Below are 19,881 nucleotides of genomic sequence, written 5' to 3' on the forward strand. Positions count from 1 at the left end.
AGTGCTGCGCCCCGACACGGCTGCTCTCATGCCCGGGCTCGTCCTCCCTGTCCCAGGTTCCTTCCCTTGACAGCACCAGGAGCTCCCTGCCACCCACAGCACGTTTATCTCTGGGAGCTTTGGCACTGCTGCTGGGGTTGCTCCAGCAGCTTTGCAAGCTGCTTTTGGGGACAGCAGCGGGGGAAAAAAAAAAGAATCCATGTGCTCTGGCACTGTTTATCTTTTAAAACCTGGCTTTTTCCCCCCCTCTCCTTACATGTTTCCAATTTCCAGCTGCTATGTTCATTTTAACAAACTCCCCCTAGCTGGGTGTGCAGGCACAAAAGTAATTAGAACATTTACCAGACACTGTAGTATGCTCAAATTTCCCTCTTTTTGAGGAAAGCATATTTAGCAGCTATTACTGAGGCCACGATTTGTTAATACACAATTTCAGGACTTCACAGAAAGGTTATTGTATAAATCTACATACAGGAAATTGGATTTTTCCTCAGCTTTGATAATGCCTTGAAGTACCATAGGTTGACAGCAGCATTTCCCCAAGGGCACACAAAGATACATCTTAAAATATAGGAATATTGTTGTGAATGTGTTAAAAGCATTTGGGGAGAAAAAAATACAAATACAGAAGCTTTTGCGTTAGAGTTTAGCTTAACATTCCAATTCATTTAGAATTAGAATTTATATGAAAATGCAGCTTTATGTTGTAGCTTAATAGGTGTAACTTAAACATTTGAACACGCTGCCTCAGGGCCTGTGTAGTCCTTGGCAGACTGAGCTCTTCATAAGCAGAGATCTTTGATGTGGTGAAGGGAGGATGAAAGCCAGACAGGTATGAGTCAAAGGCTGAGAGTTCCCAGCCCTGGTAGGTCAGGTGCAGATATTGCTCAACCAACTGCTTTATTAGTTACACACAAGTGCAGCTGCATTTTCATGACAACATCTGCCCTGCTGTTCAAACTTGCATCCTCCTCTCCACACGGCCACCTCCATGTACTCCGGTCAGCAGATGAAAACAACAGGAAAGGCTCCCACTCTTAACCAACACTAAGTAATGCTCGCTCTGAAGGTCTTTTTCCTCATTTGGCTACTCACAGAGGGAACTTGACTATAACCTTTTAAAACGACATGACACCCACCTCTTTGGGTCACAGAAGCAGCATTTGCACTCTCGAGTCTTCTGTGGGGCAACCTTCTCTTGCCAGCACACACCAAGCACAGATGCACTGTAGCAGAGATTGCTGCAGGAGCGGTTTCATGTGAAGTGCCCAGTGCTCACAGATCAGGTGTCAGAAGCATCAAAAAGGCTTCTTAACAAATCTGTCAGCTCCTACAAAGGAAAGTGCAGAGCAGACACACTGCTTGTTCCCATGAACGGTTCTGTGGTTTCCTCCCCTGCGATCCAAAGCATCCACTCGTACCTTCCTCAGAGGAAGCAAGGCCTGACTCCAGATCTGAGGAAGAGTTGAAGGGCACAGCAGTGGCTGTGCTTTCCTCCTCTCCTTCCCAGCTGTTGGCAGCTCATATGGATGGGGCACAGTATTCCTCGCATGAATCTGTGTGCCCCAACAGCGAGCACCTTGAGCAATGCCTGAGAGCAGCTTTGGATCGTTAGCCAAAGAATTCCCCGCTGCAGCAGTCAGCTACATTCTAAGCAAATCCCTTAAAAACTACGGGGGGAAAAAAGCAAAACTATTCTTATATTGCCAGGCTACATACATTGTGGTGCCTGCTGTTAGAACTTGCATACAAACCAAAGCATTTCGTAGCTAGTTTGTGCTTAGAAAAGGTTACTTAAGGTCTGAGCACTCAAAATGGTAACAGCCTTTGCTGAAGTGTATTACATGCAGTACACACAAAAATCCAAGCTCATCCCCTTAACTGCCACAAGCTGTTAGCCCTGCTTGTCCACAGCACTGCTTTGCCAGCACCAAACTACACTTCCAGCGGTCTCAGACACATCCAAAACCAGGCTCTTGCCCGGACCTGCACCTCAGCATCCAAGTGCTTATACTGGACACTGCACAGAGCTTTCCAAGCCTGAAATAGCAGGGAACAGCACAGGCCTTACCTGAATTTCATCTTCACAGTGGTCCCTGTAAAACCTACCTCTAGGCTTGATTCCCTAAACCCTGTCTTTAATTAGGGTTCCACTAGAGGAGTAATTTTGAGAAGCAATGTTAAACTACACAGCCAGTTGCAAGTACCTACAGTCACGCTTGCCTGTTCAACAGCTTCGCTTTGCCTAACTCTTAAGTCAGAGGCCTAACATTTAAAACAACTTACAGTTTTACAAAACAGTACTTATAGCTGGCTGCTCCATTTCAGCCAGCTGCTGCATAGGAGTAGGTTAGACTTTACTAATGCTATCGTGAGTGCTAAGCAACACCAGCTTTCAGAAGTGAGGAAGATTTCCTCCAGCAGTGCTTCATGCCTTGGACTTTACAGTTATTATTCCCAGCTATTGTGTAATGTCTTCTTTTCTGTAACAACAGAGAAAATGGAAGCAGTAAAAGCACTATCTTCATATACTAGATATTGCTGAAGCAGCAATTAAGTGAAAATGTTTCACTCAAGGGAAGAAAAGATTTGACAGTTCAATATAACTCATTTTAGTGAGTGTTTTACTGCACCAAACATGATCTTACAGACTTTTAAACTTGCATGTTAGCTATCTTACTTTTCAAATACTTAATTTGAAAACATCCATTTCATGCAACCACACACACAAAAAGATCCACTGCCTGTTTGAATAGGCTAGAGAAGTTTTCCCTTAAGCTAAGAGACTTAACAGCCTCTTAAAGGCTAGTGATTTGCAGACATTGCATTTAGTAACCATAACATCATCCCCTGGCCATCAAAGGAGCTATGATTACACTCCTGGAAGTGCTGAACTCAGCATCTTCCACTACGTCACTCTAGACCTTTTCTTCCCCACACAAATAGGTATTTTTAAAGCCAGCTAGAAGAATATTTATTTCAAGATGGGAGTAAAATGCAGTTCCAGTAAGAAAGCATCTGTGTCCCTATTCCTCCCTGTAAATGGATTAGGGAGCCAACACAACCCTGCTTCAGCACATTTACCATCTTTGGAAGCACTGCACCTCTTTGCTAAGAGATGAAATCCTTAACCTTCAATAGCTTCAGCAACAAATTATCATGTGCTTAATCCAATTTCAGCAGAGATGAACAGTCCTCAGTTAGAAATTTCTGCCTGGTTTAAAGCTACCATCACCTCAATCAACAGCATTTCAGAACCTAAAATAGTTTTAGGGCAGGAAGAAAGTGTCCAAGCCTCAAACTTCAATTCCTGATAAGCTGTCTTAGCAACAGCACATCCCAGTCAGTGTGATGCCTTTTTAAACAGTGATAAATATACAAGAAAATTATGAAGGTGACTTGCACTTCCTTTTCTCCAGGGCACAGCTCCACGGCTGCCAACAAAATTCACTCCGACCCCAGCATTCTCATTCCTCCCAGTTTATAAGGGCCAAACCAGAGCACTGTATCTAAAGTGCTCAAGGAACATTTTCCAGAACGTGAAAGCACTCAGAAGGTAAAGATAAATCAGATGAACAGCTTCAGTCAAAATTAAAGCCATTTTAATATCTGCAATTACGAAGTTCAAGACATGGCTGCTCAAACTTCAAGTTTTCACTCAGCCTTTTATTCAGCATTCTTTTTTCCCCTCCTCTTGCAAAGTACTTGGGGAATTCACTATAGGAACTTACCACGAAGTTAATTCTGACAGCTATTCTACAGCTAGAATTCAGTTATTTTAAAGTATAAAGCCTGAAGATGATTACCATATGCAAGTTCTCTCTCCTTCATAATCTATGTGCACCTGAACTATTTCTTCTTAAATAGGACCCACAGCATTCCAACTATAAATATGAACATACATAAGCTACTGTACTTACAGGTCAGTAATGTCTCAGGGTAGTAGTTTTTCAAAATTAAAACTTACTCATAATGCAAGACAGATTTTTAAAGTCATTTATTTATCTGAATATAAAAAGACGGAAGTTGCCTACGATATAGGACAAAGCTCTTGCTTCATGAGGAAACAAAATTCTCTTTACAAAGTGAAAAAATAAATACCCTCTTAGAGTAAGGTTTATATGCTAATGTGTCATAAAAAAGTAGAGCTTTAATATTCTGACAAAATGTCTGTGCAAAGAAACAGATGCATAAACACACATTACTGCTACATTAAGGCAATATGAAAAGTATAGTCAGAAAATCTCAGTAAAGTGACAGTGTACTTTTCTAGCTTAGATTAAGCCAGTATTGCACCCAAACATGGTCCCCTAGTTCCCTCTGTATCCTGGAGAACATACTAGGAAACCAGAATCCAAAATGCCCAAACATGGGGTGGAAAACAAAAGATTTGAGCGTAAAGAACCTATCCAATGAAGAAGTTAACGCAAAGCATCTAAAACAAACCCTATTTTAGAAACCAATGCTTAGTGATTGAAAAATCAGTCTCTAAAAATAGAGCAAACTTAGAGGGCTGATGACTGCAGCACCCTAAACCACTGTTGTAGTTGGATGTGGGAAACTTGGGAATGAGGCCTCCCAATGTCTCCCTGGGGCAGCACTATCAGAAAACTTTCCTAACCTACTCTCAACACTAGAAATCAAACTTGTTCTACACTTCCAAAGCTATACAATAAACTTCTCAGAATTCTTAATTAAATGCAGCTGCTTGATGAAAGCCTTGTAACTTTAGTTTAAGAACCCATCTTTATAAGTTTGCCCCCTTTAAAATTGTTTGCTAAAAGCAGAAACTATGAACCATATTAAACTGATATTTGTAAAAGCTAGTTTTGCTATTAAAATAAACAGTGACTGTACTAGAAAGAATTTTCAGAGTGTAAAAGTAAATGCTGCATTGCTCTTGCTGGGTATATCAATATGCATACACCATATTTCTCCAGGTTTACTTAGCTTCTTGGCAACACTGCCATGCTACAAACTTACACATCATTCTTTTAAAGTAACATGAATTGTTTACAGTTCTGCTCTCAAAAGAGGTCCCCGAACCATCTTCCTGGGCATGCTGAATGAACAATAGTTATGCTCAGAGATGTAGTATTTTTGCTATTTTGGTGCCAGAGCGATTGCCTTCTTCACAATCAATGGTTGCAATTCAAATTAGTGCAGTTTAGAAAGTCCATGATGAGTTTAAAGTGTGCACGGAGATCATATCACTGTCAGATTGAGCAGACTGGTATGGGTTGGCAAGTACACGTGCTGGACATGCTCTACACGAGACCTGCAAACAGGACATGACTGGAAAGGAAAACACAGAGCGTTAGTTTGCTTCATATTTGTATAACCACTACTTTGATCATGAATTATTGGAAGCTTCATTACATTTACACTGTAATGCTAATCCTTGCTAATAAATGTGGACTTGCAGTGAAAGCATAGTTAAGACTTGCTTTTCAAAGTCATTAACTAAATAGAATATTCTTTGGAACTACCACAAGAAAGACTTTAAAAATCAGTTTTACTAAAATATCATCCTAAACATGATCCCAGGCCTGTTTTTGTGAAAGTCAAAAATTTCCAGAAATTTGCTATTACCTGCAGCTGGGCAGCACAGGTCTTGCAGCAGACTGTGTGACCGCAGGGACAAAAGGTTGAATTTATTTCTTCTTCACAACACACCATACAAAGCATGGACTCTTTAAGCTTCCGTAACTTCTCCTGTAGGGCTTTTGTTTGCTGGCAGCTGAGACCTTCACAATTGTCACAGTTCATGCTACTTTCTGAAGACTTAAGGGGAGAACTTGGTGGCGTTTGGTCACTTCTTGAAACGAGATCTACAATGCCAGCATTATAAAGCGCTCGCCTTGCATGATCATAAACTTCTTTTGATGTTCTTTTGATGTCAAAGACGTATTTTTTTCCAAGATTAATGTTTTCATTCAGAAATAGAGATGCTAAGTGGCCCTTTAAGTCTCGACTATACTGCATCATGACAGCACTAGTGACAGTATCACACCTGTAAAAAAGACAAATGCAAACGTGGTTACTTTAATATTAAAGTCACTCCTACAGTAATTTGTTCACAAAGTTAACTGAATTGATATCAGAGAAAGGGAATCAGAGAGAATGCAGTTTAGACTAAAATACTGAGTATTTCATGTAGCCTAGCCTAGGCATGTTGATCACGTTCAATATTGCTAAACCTGTAGAAACTTAAGGAAGATGCAGTGCTTCTCTAGGCAATATAGAAAAGGGAATATGAACAGAACAAGAGGGCTATGGCCTTGCCCAGCATAATGTCCAAAAACAAAACTTATGGATCAGTGCTATTGTTTAGCTCCAGAAGTTAGGATTAAAAGTTAATGCTTTGGTTTGTCTGGAAAAACACAAATGCAAAACAGCTTGTAATTACAGAGCAGAACACGTAATACTTAACTTAAGCTCACAGAATAAGCAGAGTATTTATGACGACCTACAGTGGTTAGAAATGTTACTAGAATTATACTAATTGCTGTAGCTGTATTAAAATAGTAAAGTTTTAAAAATAGGTTTTTGCTTAGTGTATATACTTCCCTATCCTGAAGTCCAATTCTTTTCTTGAAAAGTATAACTGAACTTGATATATAGCAGTTGATTTCAGCAAGGTAAAACACTAACGTATCACAAACATCAGGTTCTTCTGAACAGTACTGAACCTTACAATAGGTTTGAAAAGGGATTTAAAGTTAGTCATCAGGGAAGGAGTATGGCACCTGTGCATTGAGTAGCAAAATAGATGAACACAGTAATCTGCTTCTGTGATGAAAAATCCTGGGCATGTAAACAAGGGTACATAAGAGCTTCAAATAAATGAGATGGGAAAGTGGTACACAGATCTGTTAATAGGAGTAGCTAAAGGATAAACAAGGAATACCTACATATTTTACAACATTCATGAACTGTCTCCTGCATCTCTGCTCTCTTCCTTTCTTATGCACAGAGACAAAAATGTATCCATTGTTTATGAAGTGTCAGAGTATAAGCTTTACCACTTTCTCTGAAGTACAGTTTATGGTAGTATGCTCTAGAAAAAAGTTTGTCCTGTACTCCCAGGATGCAAAACTGAAAGTAGCAAGAACATACTCAGCTGCTGGACTTAAGAGGAAAGTCCAAGTAATGGGCAAAATGCTGTTTTGCAGAGAATTTCTAAAGTTCAGTCTAGAGTGCTGGCTGCTGAAATACTAAAATGCTACTAAAGAGCAGCAGCTGTTTATTACCTGTAAAATGCATGTGTCTCTGTAATTGCTCTGTAAAGTCCACTTGCTGCTCTTGTGCTGATCATCTTAAACAGAAGAACTACACTATTACCAGACTCCTTGGTAACAGTCAGATACACATTCTTCCCAGACTGAGTTGCCATTTGAACAACAGGGTAAGCAATCCTAAAAAAAGCAAAATAATGAAAGATTATTTTGTATTTAAAAATAAAGGAATTTTCCACCATATACTACACAGCAGTTCTACCAGAAATTACAAAGACCTCTGACTGTAACCTAAAGTGCTAGGCTGAAGGCATTGCCTTAAAATACCTACAAAACCAAGTGGTGTTTTTAAGTACCCATAAGCAGGCAGTGTCCTCAGACCCCATATACTGAGAGTTCTTTTCATAGAACAGTTTTATTTATTCATGTAAGAGATAGCTGCATTTTCAATGTCTCTAAAGAACAGAAGATAAAAACTCTTCCAAAATACATACCTGTTGACAGGACTAAGATCATCTTTACAGATGGAGATGCCTTCAGGTCCAACACCAATAAGGAGTTTTTGTCCTTCACTGTCTCTTACAGAGTGCCACTCCACCCCATAGTTCTCCAGGGCTGACACAATCTGAAGGATCTGGTATTCAGCAGAAGCTTGGCTTAGACCTTCTAGTTCCTTGTGCTTCGCAACGATGCTGTTGATAAAAAGGATAGGTAAATAACTCAAGCAAGCACCACTGTCATCTGCACTTTAGGTGACCTAAGCACATTAAAACCTTCCCAACCTACTTGGCTATGCATTTCCAGTCACGGGAAGAAAACTAACAAAACATCCTGAGAATGTTTGAGTGTTAATATTGTGTATTTGCTTAGTAATTATATAAGCTACACGAAACCAAGGCTTTATGACTACCACCCCCCGACATTTACCTGAACCACAAATTTGTAACTAAAAAAACCTACCACAAAGTATGACATACTGGAAGTTTTTTGACATTCAGAAATTGAACTATGAAGATGCTTAAGGAAACGTGCCTGTTTCTCAGTGTGAGGATACTAAGCCAAATAAATTGTTCTTCACAAACATAGGTCTAAGATACACTTGCCATTTGATTACATACCAATTACCAACACTGCACAGGATGCTGCTCCAGAGATTTAGATACTTCTATTTCCCAAACACTAATTCAACTGCTTTTGCCTCAAATAGAAATACTCATATCCAAACTTAAAATGAACTAAAATCAGAACGTTAAAGTATTTAGGCTACATGGTTTTAAGAGATCAAAGTATAAGATCTTTCCTTTCTCACTACAGTAATTCCTATGCTATCAGCAATTCATATGAAAATCTTAAACTACTGCCCCCTCCCAAAAATGCTGTTATGTCATTGCATCTTTTTCACCTCTCCAAAATGGTGGTGGTGAGCTCTTTTGTGCACAACTCTTCGTAACTGTACTTGGCAGTGTTCTGGTTATAATCTCCAAACTTCATCTGTGCCAGCAATGCACTAAGTTCGATGGCATGTTCTGAAGAACACTGAAGATTACCAGCTAGAAGATCTTCTTTTATATGCAAGAAAAACATATGCCTGCAACAGAATCAGATGTTTGCTTACTCAAGATGTTGAAATGATAGCCTTTAGTTTAGTAATCAAACTCTGCAATTAATAAACCAAGTAGACAGTCTAGAATAAGAGAAAAGGGGCCTCCATATTTACTAATTTAAAAATGATAAACTGAAAATAGCATCTAAATGCACTATTAAAGATAACCATAAGAGTCTATACAATTCCTATAAGAGTCTATACAATTCATCATGAGAAACTGCTTCTAGAAAGAGCTGAAATAGCTGTGCTGCCACTGTCAAAGGTGAGAGGGTACTTCTGCCAGCAACATGATCAGCAGAAAAACTTGAAACACCTGAAAATGCACTGGGGTATAAAATACAAAAATATCTATTTTCACAAGGATGCTTATCAGACCATCTGCTACTTCAGGCTCAACAACTTTACATCACTTGGGATCAAGGCAGACTTGCCAATTAGTTGAAAAAATTGTAAAGTTACTCTTAATTAACAAATCTGTTCATTATTTAGAAAAAACATTTTCTAACAACAGTCTTTTGATTCTCCCTATAGCCCACCCTAACTTGTATAAATTCACCCTTACATTCCCTGAGGGCAATCATATAATATATAAACTAAATTATAATACTATTTTCACCATTTGTTCTTAAAATTTGATATATGCATGGAAAACAGATGCAGAGGCAATGTGTATCATCGGGAAACAATCTTACAAGAAATCAAGCACATTTGCATTTTACTTGAAGTTTGAAAAAAAACATGCTGAATCACTCCTCTAGAGGTTAGAGAGGCTGGCAAGACATTAGTTTTCATTCCAGCAGCAAATCTGGACAATATCTTGTGCAACTCTAATATTAATCTTCTACAGTTCCTTTGTACAAGCATATAGACCAAATGAAGAACTCTGAAATGCCAGTTTGCAGAATTGCTGGATTCTTCTAGTTCTACTGTTGCAAATGCTGCAACTAAGAAAATAGCAGCTCAAATACAAGATACATAAACCTTCTGAAAGCAGAGATTTAACATCATCCCATAAACCACCCTGCAATCAGTTTCCTGCAGCAACAGTCACAGCTCCACAGTCCAGCACATCCCTTTGTAAGCAGTGAGAGGCATGCTGGAGTCTGCAGTTGCCACACAAGTGCTCTAATTCCATCACTCACATCTATCTGGGCACAGATCCACACTTCTGCAGTGCTAAGGGGATCGGAATCTAGCTTCTCTGTCCTGGAGAGATTTAAGGGTTGCAAGGACAAGCACTTCAGACAGTATGTACATCTCCATTGCTATGACATAACCACATTATTCATTGTTTCAGGCTCCTCTAGGAACAGGTTCCAAGCCTCTCCTCTAATCCCTCTTTCCCACCCTGTTATGCAGTTTGTGGCTTGTGCCACAGAAAAACATAGGCAGAGTCTCTTAAGTGGATAGGTGCTATGCATCCCTTGTGATGCTCAGCCCCAACCCCCTTCCCTCCCCTACACGAGTTCATAAACAAGCCATAATTAGAGCAAGAATATTTAATGGTCTTGCAATTTTAAGCACTCTAAAGAATCGATATAAATGATACAAGTCCTGGACAAGATCCATCTCAAAGTAATTTCAGTTCACACCTGTCTCAGAGAGCTTTTGAACATTTCTGAAATGAAACACGAAGCTATTAAATATACTTCCTTGAACTAGTACTAACATAAGAATTTTCACAGAGCAAAATCAAACAAGTTTGCCTGAACCAATGGATCAAGAAATCCATGGGATAAATAAAACCTCTAACTGAACAGTGTCACACTCCACAGACCACATCCAACCTCCACAGCACTGATTAAGAATCAGGCTTCAAGGAAAAATATCAGTATCAATAATTTAATTTGCATGATTTATTTTGAATGCATTTCAGGAACTTTCTCTGAAGGCAGACTATTCCAAGGGCCAGAAAAATGAGTTGGGCCTGTAATTAAAATTAGACTTTGCCTTGTGTTTATCAGGATAAAGCATTATAGCTCTTGTATAGCTCGCTGTGCAACAGTGGAGGCAACAGCACAAAAATAACTCAGCTTTATTCCTTTCAGGTTTTCTGCTGCTCACCACTAGCAGTATAATCACTGACTAAACTTGCATATATGAACAAACCAGAATAAATGCTTTTTTTTTATTATCACGACATTGAAATGGTGGTGAAATTCTCCATTCACTGAACTTCAGTGATGGCCAGTGATAGGACAAGGAGTTAATGGGTACAAGTTGAAAGACAGGCAGTTCCATTTCCATATGGGGAAGAACTTCTTCCCTGTGAGGGTGCCAGAGCCCTGGCACAGGCTGCCCAGGGAGGCTGTGGAGTCTCCTTCTCTGGAGATCTTCCAAACTCGCCTGGATGCCGCCCTGTGCCCCGTGCTCTGGGTGTCCCTGCTGGAGCAGGGGGGTTGGACTGGATGATCTCTAGCAGTCCCTTCCAACCTCAACCAGTCTGTGATTCTCCAAAATCACAGCTGAAAGTAGGCTTTCTGACCTTTAACAACTAAAACTAAGCAATGACAAATCCTTTAAAACAAACCAAACTTCTTTAATTTTCTGATGAACAGAAGACTTCTCCAATATACCTGGACAAGCTTCTCATTTTCTAAGCTGTCTCCTTTGTTATTTACACTCAAATCCTACATGCCTGCTTTACTATTGAGCTTCAAAATGCTGAGGAAATTATACTTTAATGATCATAAGCATTAAAATTAATCCAATTGCAATACTGATCATGTTTTTACCAATCACTGAGCATGTTTTACATTTAATTACAATTAGCTAAAAACATCTAAGCAAACAAGACAAATTCCAGTTACTCATCTTGCATGGAAACATGTAATCTGAACCGTTGCTTTCCTTGCAAGCCAGAGAACGAAATGGCTGAGTCCTACTTAATGAACACCACATGGTAATAAGTCAGCTTAGCAGAATGTTTACTAACATGATACAATCTATTCCAACTGAAAATGGCAAAATCAAGTTTGTTTTTCAATTTTACAGAAAAGATTAGATACTGCAATTGCAGGTTACTACACACAAAAAAATCTCATATGCTTATTAACTGACAGTTTGAGATCAACTAAATATTTAAATGGTCAAAAGTAGCCATTTCCTTAATCCTAATCAATATTTCAAAAAATAAAAAGCTATTTATGCACCTCTGACCTTCTGTTAAAATCAGAAGACGTTTTCAAGTAGTTACAAGTGTGTACTAATTACACTCGCAGCAAAGCAACATCTAACAACTTTGTTCTCATTAGCTCACAGGGATGTTACACTTGTAACTGCACCTCCAGTTTGCCTACTTTGTGCCTATGACAGCACTGAGCACACAGGAAAGAGTCAGTCTCTTTCCCTTGCTGAGAAGACGTTGACATCAGCAAGGGAGCTGAAAAACAAGAGATGGCTCCTGTGAGTATACTTGCATTATAGAAAGCAATTAAAGTAGAAGCAACAGTTGTCAGCTTCCATTACTGAAAAGTCAGTAAAAGCATAAGGGAACAAACAAATTTAAATAGTAAAGCATGACACCAGCTAGGCTGTGTTAAAAAACACAAACATTTACAAAAGCAAAAGCTCTTTTGATCCTTAAAGACAAAAGGACATGCTTTTATTGCTCAATCCTGTCAAACAAAACAAAGGCATTAGAAGGGTATCTCCCTCTAAGCTCTTTTTTTTTTTTTAAACCAAACCTAAGGGGCCCAACAAATCTGTGGAAAACTTCCTTACATTACAGACAGAAACTACCAGAAAATATGAGGTTTTTTTCCAGTTGTAACCTAAGCACAGATTTTACTGAAATCACCTGATAGGGCTTAACACAGTACCCCTTCAAGGAATTTAGATAGGATTAAAAGAGTTGTTAAAGCTTCCCCTCTTCAGTTATCTGTGATACTCAGGTTCTGCAGTAAAAGGTTACTGAAATTTTCAGGGAATTATTTTAGTATTAGTATTTTATGTAAATAAGGAATGTTTAAAAAGCCACCCTGGTATCCTATTCACACATTATTCAACTTTCTTATTGCCATTGTCAAAGTTTTGCTTCAGGTTTACATCTCCACAAAAACAAGTCTCTACAACCCAGAACGTTACTGATGGCAGATTGCTGTGGCTCACAGCCATCTGAACATCTGCTAGACGTGGAACAACAGGCAGCTCTAAGAACAAAGAGAACTTTCCAATGTGATGAAGTCACTTATACTTTCCCAAGGCCCAATAGCTTAATCCGTACATCACAGCATTAGTACAGAAGTATTTCTTCTGATGTTAAATAGATTTTGTTCCTCTACCAGTCCTCATACAAGCTAGATATTCCAGTATGTTGAAGGATCCAACATTTCCTTCGAGTTCAGTATAGTGCAGTCCATCTTACACAGTACAATACTCAAAATAGCCTTTGTTTACTAGGAGTGTCTCATAGTGAAAGCTTTTTATATTGCAATATCTCAAAACAGTACATAAAAATACTGATTAGAGCCTGAAGCTTCCTACTCCTAGTTAGACATTGCCCAGTGATGTTTTCCTCTTCCTTTTCTAAGGAAGAAAACATTTTAGAATCGACAAGCTCATGTTTGATGAAATCAGTAATTTTACACCTTTGTCTCATTGATATTGCTCTAGTATTTTCCATACAATTCAAGTTCTATTTGCACATTAAATCTGATGATTATCGTATTTTAGTTATACACACACACAAAAAAAGGATTTAAACAATACAAATGCTATAGTGGAAGCTGCAAGAAGTCATTTCTGCAGATGCTAGTCAAACCTATACATCCCCTTCTTTCCCTTTCTCAGGGGTAAGTTAGGCAGGCTATAAACAGAGATTGCTACCTCCACCAAAAAGCTGTATCACTATTTCTGTGAGTAGCTGTAACAACATTTCTATAGAAAGCAACTACATTAAAACAATCCATTACCAACTCGGGTAAAAACTAAAAAGTCTAGAGAGGGAAGATTATGTAATACATAAAGCATACAAAATTCATCCCTTTCATAAAAGTCAAGGCAATTATCTTAGAATGATTAGGATGCAAAATGCTGTAAAATGCTGTAAGAGGAACATAGCTTTTAGTGCAATCAACTAATGGAAAACTGGGAAGAGAGATAAGACAGACTACATTCAAAGCTTTAAGTTCTAAACTTGGTTGCCTGTTGACAATGTGATAAAAATGCAAGCAATATAGCCAAGAGAAGACATTTTCTCATGAGACTATTGGCAGAGGTCTTAATAAACATCCCAAGGAACAGCCCGCTTTTTGCTATATGACATTCTTTGTGGCAGAGTTAAGGTCTTTGCTACTGCTAAGTAACATAAAACTCACTATCTTCAAGGGAGGAGGATTAAGAGGCATAATTGTAAAATGCACTGATGATCAAGATCTCATAGCAATAGAATACTTTTTAAAAAAAAAGTATGTAAGCCACTCAACACAAAAAGCAAAACCACAGATTATTTATCTTTACCCTTACCTGCTCTGAGAGCAAATAAAATGTTAGTAACTGCACTTCAACTCTGATTTACACAAACAGATCATAAACCTAACACTAGTATCTACTGCAACTTTTTTTTTGGAATTGTCAAGTGCACTGTAACACTGGAAGCTAAGGCTATATAACATAGGATGTTTTTCTTCTTAATCATTATAACTGAGTAACATCACAAAAGTAAAGTATTCTAATTAAAGTACTTAAAATGCAAGTAGCAACATGCTTTTTAATAGCTTCCAAGACACCATTACTTATCAATCTTGGTAAAATCAAGCTATTTTAAACAATGTTTATTGAGATTATGTAACATGTTAGAATCTGATAGCTTTTATGGAGCTGTCATGACAAAGAAAAACCAATATTTGATTTTAAGTTATACTATGCAAGACAACTTTATCCCTTTTAAGGCTCAAAATAAATCAGGGCAAATCTTGATGCTGCCCAAGAAATGATTCACTTTGTGATCTCTAAAGTGTTGACTTTTTAAAGGCTGAAGTAAACCATTGCTCTTCTGGAAGATCATTTAGTGCAGTTTGCCCTTTGTACAGCTCAGCAAGCACTTTCATTCTCGAGGTGGATGCAGGTTTGAAGACTTCTGTACTTCACATTTTACAAAGAAACCTTTTAACCACAAAAGAAGAACTTTCTGCCTCGAGACAGAGTTGCAGGCCAATCAGGAGTTGAATTTCTGCAGTGTCTGGGCCCTGTTCCAGTGCAGCAGTCGCTGATTTGTCAGACATGCCTAGTAGCTGTTAGTCAGAGGTTACTCTGAGTCAATGACCTAAAGTTACTTTGTTATCACTTAACCAGTAGGGAACTGCACAGCCTCAGCTGAAGCAAGCCAAACAAGCACCAAGAGACACACCCTGCTTTAATTAAAATCATGTTTAACACACTGAGTATAAGCAAAACAATAGCTCAGGTCTTCCAGCCTTTTTGGACTACAGTTTAAAGCTAGTTTTCTTCGCCCAACTGTCTTTAACAAATTCTGAAAAATCAAGTAAGGTAATTACCAACTCCTCTCTAATTCAATGGCTCATGAAGTTTGGCAGAACACCATCTGGTAACTTTAAATCAGTCTGATGAATAAACTGCTTGTTACCTTTTAAACATCTGTTGCAGTATATAAAGAAATTCAGGGAACAAAACACTGAAAATAATCATGTCATAATCTGGAATTTACAATTTAGGTCTAAGAACAGCTGCTGTCCTTTCCAAGTCAATGTAATTATGCTTTTCTGAACTATAAAAATTATTCAAACTCTTCTAAACAGGCACACCTCACCTTTCTGACTTGCTGCTGAAGCTTGAAGTGACAGCAGATACTAAATGTGAATACCTATGCTTGCTCTGAAGCATTTTCATTCCAGCTAAAACAATTCTCAACTGCATCACCTGTGGCTAGGTTCAGCATCAGAGAATTAGAAAACAGACACTGAGTTCCAAAGAACAGTGGAAATGAAAACAATTTAACTGTAAATGAAAGCGTAGCAAGCACAGCACTTTCGTACAATTCTTGCAGCGGGCAAAACATCCAGTGAAGGTGGTTTGTTAACCATAGTGGTCAAAAATGGTAACAATCTGCCCTGCCTCAGCAGTGACTAGAAGGCTCTCTTGCATAAAAAGGATTAAAAATACATGAGGTTGCTTTCTTTCACTGGACTGCACACTGCTAACAGAAGTGGAGTTCAGTGTTCACCAGCTAAAGCAGCTTTTTACATAATATGTAAAAGGTTCAATATTAAAGTGCTGCAAAACAAATTTAAGACTTTAATAAATTTCAAGTGTAAATTTAAGAGCAAGACAAACATCTCAGATTAGCTCTCCAACTGAGTCAGCAGTAAAGACCCATGAGACTTCCTCAGCCTTCTTTGGCACATGAAATTAGAATTCAGTCACCTAATACTCATAATGCTATATAAAAAATACCAGTTGTCAACCTAAGCACTAAAAAGCAAGGCTATTATCACTATCTTTGTCATCCAGTACACTGACTTTGTCAGTAAAGATAAGGAAAAAAGTGTTAGCCATAACCATACAGCTCATCCTTGCATGATACAGCTATTGACTTAATGACAGGTTTGACAAGCTTTTGTTTTCTGCCTCAATCTCACAGGGGCTTGTATGAAAACTAAGTATAAGAATATAACAAAGAATTTATTCCTCATGCAAATCTAAGGAGAATAAAAATGGCAAGCCTACTCATCTAAACTCACTGTCAACACTCCAGAAGTGCATATTAACCACAAGCAAAATGGGATTCCTGATCTCTTACATATGGACCACTAAAAAAGTACTTAAGTACCACTAAAAGATGGCAGCTGAAGCTTCAGAAATATTCCTAGGTGTGGCATTCAAATTAGTATTTTATTTTTTTCCTGGAACAGAACTTTAATAGATCTTTCTGACCACGACTCGATTTAAAAAGGTATATGTTTAAAACATCTAATTTTAGAAAATGCTTAAATAAATCTAACAAAAATGTCCCCTACACAACATCTTAAAGTCACCTTTGGAATTGTTAAGTACTTACTGTTTTCCCCTGTATACACAAGCTCTGTTCTAGCTACGCAATCTGCCTTTTAGGCACTTAGTCTGAACTGGTAAAACATACTCTATTAACCTGCTGAACACGCCAAGTTTTGCATTGGCAATGCTGAAGTGAGGAATAGAAGTGTCTGCAAAACCTAATAAAGTCTAGTAAGCATCTGGCAAAGATAACAGGATGCCAATCATATCAGCTTTTGGCTCTGAAGATTCACCATGGTTTGGTCTGTGTCAAGACATGCTCAAGGTAATCTCTTCTGCCTTACTCAGCATGAAATTGCATTGCTTCTTTGTTGTACATAAAACTGATATTTTGTATAACTAAGTATCACTAAGTACTTAAAGGGGCAACAGTTTCTTGGAAGAAAGCACTCAAGGGCCCATGTAAGACATGGATACACTTTTCCAAAGTAAGGTTTATCAAAACTGATTTGCTAGAACATATTTGCACAACTAAGGCTATCTTCTGGGATGACTACAGCATATTCCACTGCTTTCCCAAATATCTTCTCCCACATGTAAGAGAGAAATAAAATCAGAGTTAAATATTAAAAAAAATGTGGTGATAATCCATACACAGTAGATACTGGTTTGCCCTATTTACATTTATGGCAGTATCTAAAACTGCTGAAAAATAAGCTGAACACTCAGTATTAAAAATATAAGTGTTCAGCACTCTTAAGAGAAACCAGCTGTGACCCACGTAGTAACCAAACTCACACAGTAAAAACAAATGCCTGCTACTAATCTTAGAAGGCTAATTGTGAAGCCTGGATAACAGTATAACAATTTAGATAGGAGGACTGGCCACAGCAGCAGCTGAACAGCTGTTTCTTTTGTAGCCTCAAAGGGCCTGAGCTGTTTGAAAGTTACTGTAACATGACACTAGACAAAAAAGAATTTGGCAAGTTTGTGCTGTGTGGGAGGAATTGTTTCCTGCCTTTGCCTACGACCCACAGTAACACCACTGAGCAGGGGTTACTATCGGACAAGCAAATGCCATATGAGTACCTTGCTACGGGTAGTTTAGTTTACCCCACTTGCAGCACTAAGTTTTCATGACTTAATTACGTTGTTATTGCTTGGTATTAGCACACAGTATTTACAATATTGTAAGTTATATTTTAAAATAAGAAAGTAATGCTGCCCTCCAGCACTACTGGACTTTTAAAATAACAACTCAAAAAAGTCAACCTATGATTAGCAGAAGATACAAGATATAGAACTAACATGCAGTCGATTTTAAGGCACAAAAAGCTGAAAACAAAACATTATATTAGCTGTACTTACAATCATCTTTAGCTTACCTTGTCTGTTCTTGTAAGATAAGATGCGGCTCTACAAAAAACTTGACCCGTAATTTCAACCGATAAGGGGCTAAACCATCCATCTGCTGGGAGATCCTGTTCCTCAAATTTAGCCACAGATTTTCCCCTTTACTACCAGTGAACTGCAGTCCAAAATAATCAACTTCTATAATTCCCAATCTTCTGCAAACCTGAAAAAAGAGGTTCTGTATAATGAATCTGTAACATGACTAGACCAAAAATAACTGAATCAAATACCGCTTGACTGCCACACACTTAAAATACACTTACTCCTTCATACAAAAAATTTAATGACTCAGATTTAAAATATACAATGTTCAAGATGACATACATATAAACAGACTGAGAAATAAAGTGAGGATTTCTGTACTGGCTGAAAACCACATGAGCTATTTGCATTCAGTTTCCTCCAGCATCTCCCAAATATGCACTTATGAGGACCAGTGGATTTCCGAAAGAAAAAAGTATCTGTAAACCACAGGCATAGCCTATAGCACTTTCTAAGTAAGAGGGAAAAGGTACAGCCCACAAGTTTTATTTAGATGCCACCAACAGACTGGGCAGCTATGTTAAGCAGCCTCCTGCATCCCATAGCAGCAGCCACCCCCGCAATGTCGGGAAGGAAGCTATCGAGGAGTGAGGACACAGGGGAGACAATCTCAGCTGCTAGGACCTCATGGAGGCTACACGGGCCAGTATCTAGTGGGGACCTTTGGTCAGAGGGGTCTCACTCGTGCTGCCTTCCCCACAAGGAAGGAAACAGCGGCCCCTCAGGCTGCAGCATTGAGGCCGAGGCCTTCCCTCCTCCACCTTTCCCACACCGTGGAGGTGGAAGGGCAACGGCAGGGCCAGGGAGCCCTGAGAAGGTGAACGCAGCAACCTCTGCATCCAACATGGAGGAGAAAAAAAAAGAGAAAGAAAATGAAAAAATATCACAAAAAACCGGGGCATCTGCTGCCCGCCCGCCCCCGAGCGGGGTAACGCGGCCTCCCTCGCGCCATCGCCGCCCTCAACGGCTGCGAAGCGACGAGCTCGACCGCCCCCCCCCCCAAACCCCTCACGCGACCCCTCCCTTCCCCCGTCGTCTCGCGCGCTTCTGTCAGAAACCAACGGTCCGCGGCGCCCAACGGTCACTCGCCAACAGTCACTCTCCCGTTCCATCCACCCGTGCCCGCGGCGCGGGAGGAAGACGGCGGGGAGGCAGAGAGCGCAGCGCGTCCTCTCACCTGGTTGAGGCAGTCTTCGCCGTTGGCTTTCGCCTCTACCTCCACCTCCATCACCACCGCGTCTGGCCTGGTCACATAGCACAGCATGGCTGGTGCCGGCCAGCGTCGCCACCGCTTGCTCGGGCACCCGCAGCGGCTGCTGCGACCAACGGCGCTGGCTGGGAAGCGCAGCTGCCACTGCAGGCGAGGGTACGCGCGCCTCCCCGACCGCCTCGCCCGCCTGCCCACGCGCCCACACCGCCGCCACCGGCCGCACTGCCCTAGTACTGAGCTCCGCCGGGCCCGCTCGCGGCCTTTATAGCCTCCATCTCCCCCGCCCCCCACGTCCTCTAAGCCAATCAGAAGGTCTTTCTCATGTCTTCGCGCAAGAGCAGCACCAATCGGAGCCGCGGTCACTTGGAAACGGTCGCAGCCGGAGGGGAGAGGCTGACGGTGCTCCGTGGCGCCCCCTG

General features: G+C 39.8%; 1 protein-coding gene across 1 annotated transcript; it reads right to left on the reverse strand.

Moving 5' to 3' along the window:
* Positions 1-4,161: 4,161 nt before the first annotated feature.
* Positions 4,162-19,643, reverse strand: MYLIP (myosin regulatory light chain interacting protein). The gene is made up of 7 exons (XM_026047042.1): positions 19,430-19,643; positions 18,183-18,373; positions 8,641-8,826; positions 7,733-7,930; positions 7,254-7,418; positions 5,593-6,013; positions 4,162-5,295 (listed from the first exon to the last, which is right to left on the reverse strand). Exons 1-7 carry the CDS (start codon positions 19,514-19,516, stop codon positions 5,206-5,208), a joined length of 1,338 nt encoding a protein of 445 aa, XP_025902827.1. The 5' UTR covers positions 19,517-19,643; the 3' UTR covers positions 4,162-5,205.
* Between the last annotated feature and the right edge of the window lie 238 nt (positions 19,644-19,881).

The sequence above is a fragment of the Nothoprocta perdicaria genome, unplaced genomic scaffold (assembly GCF_003342845.1).
Source record: "Nothoprocta perdicaria isolate Ctin4 unplaced genomic scaffold, notPer1 scaffold_47, whole genome shotgun sequence".
Taxonomy (NCBI): Eukaryota; Metazoa; Chordata; class Aves; order Tinamiformes; family Tinamidae; genus Nothoprocta; species Nothoprocta perdicaria.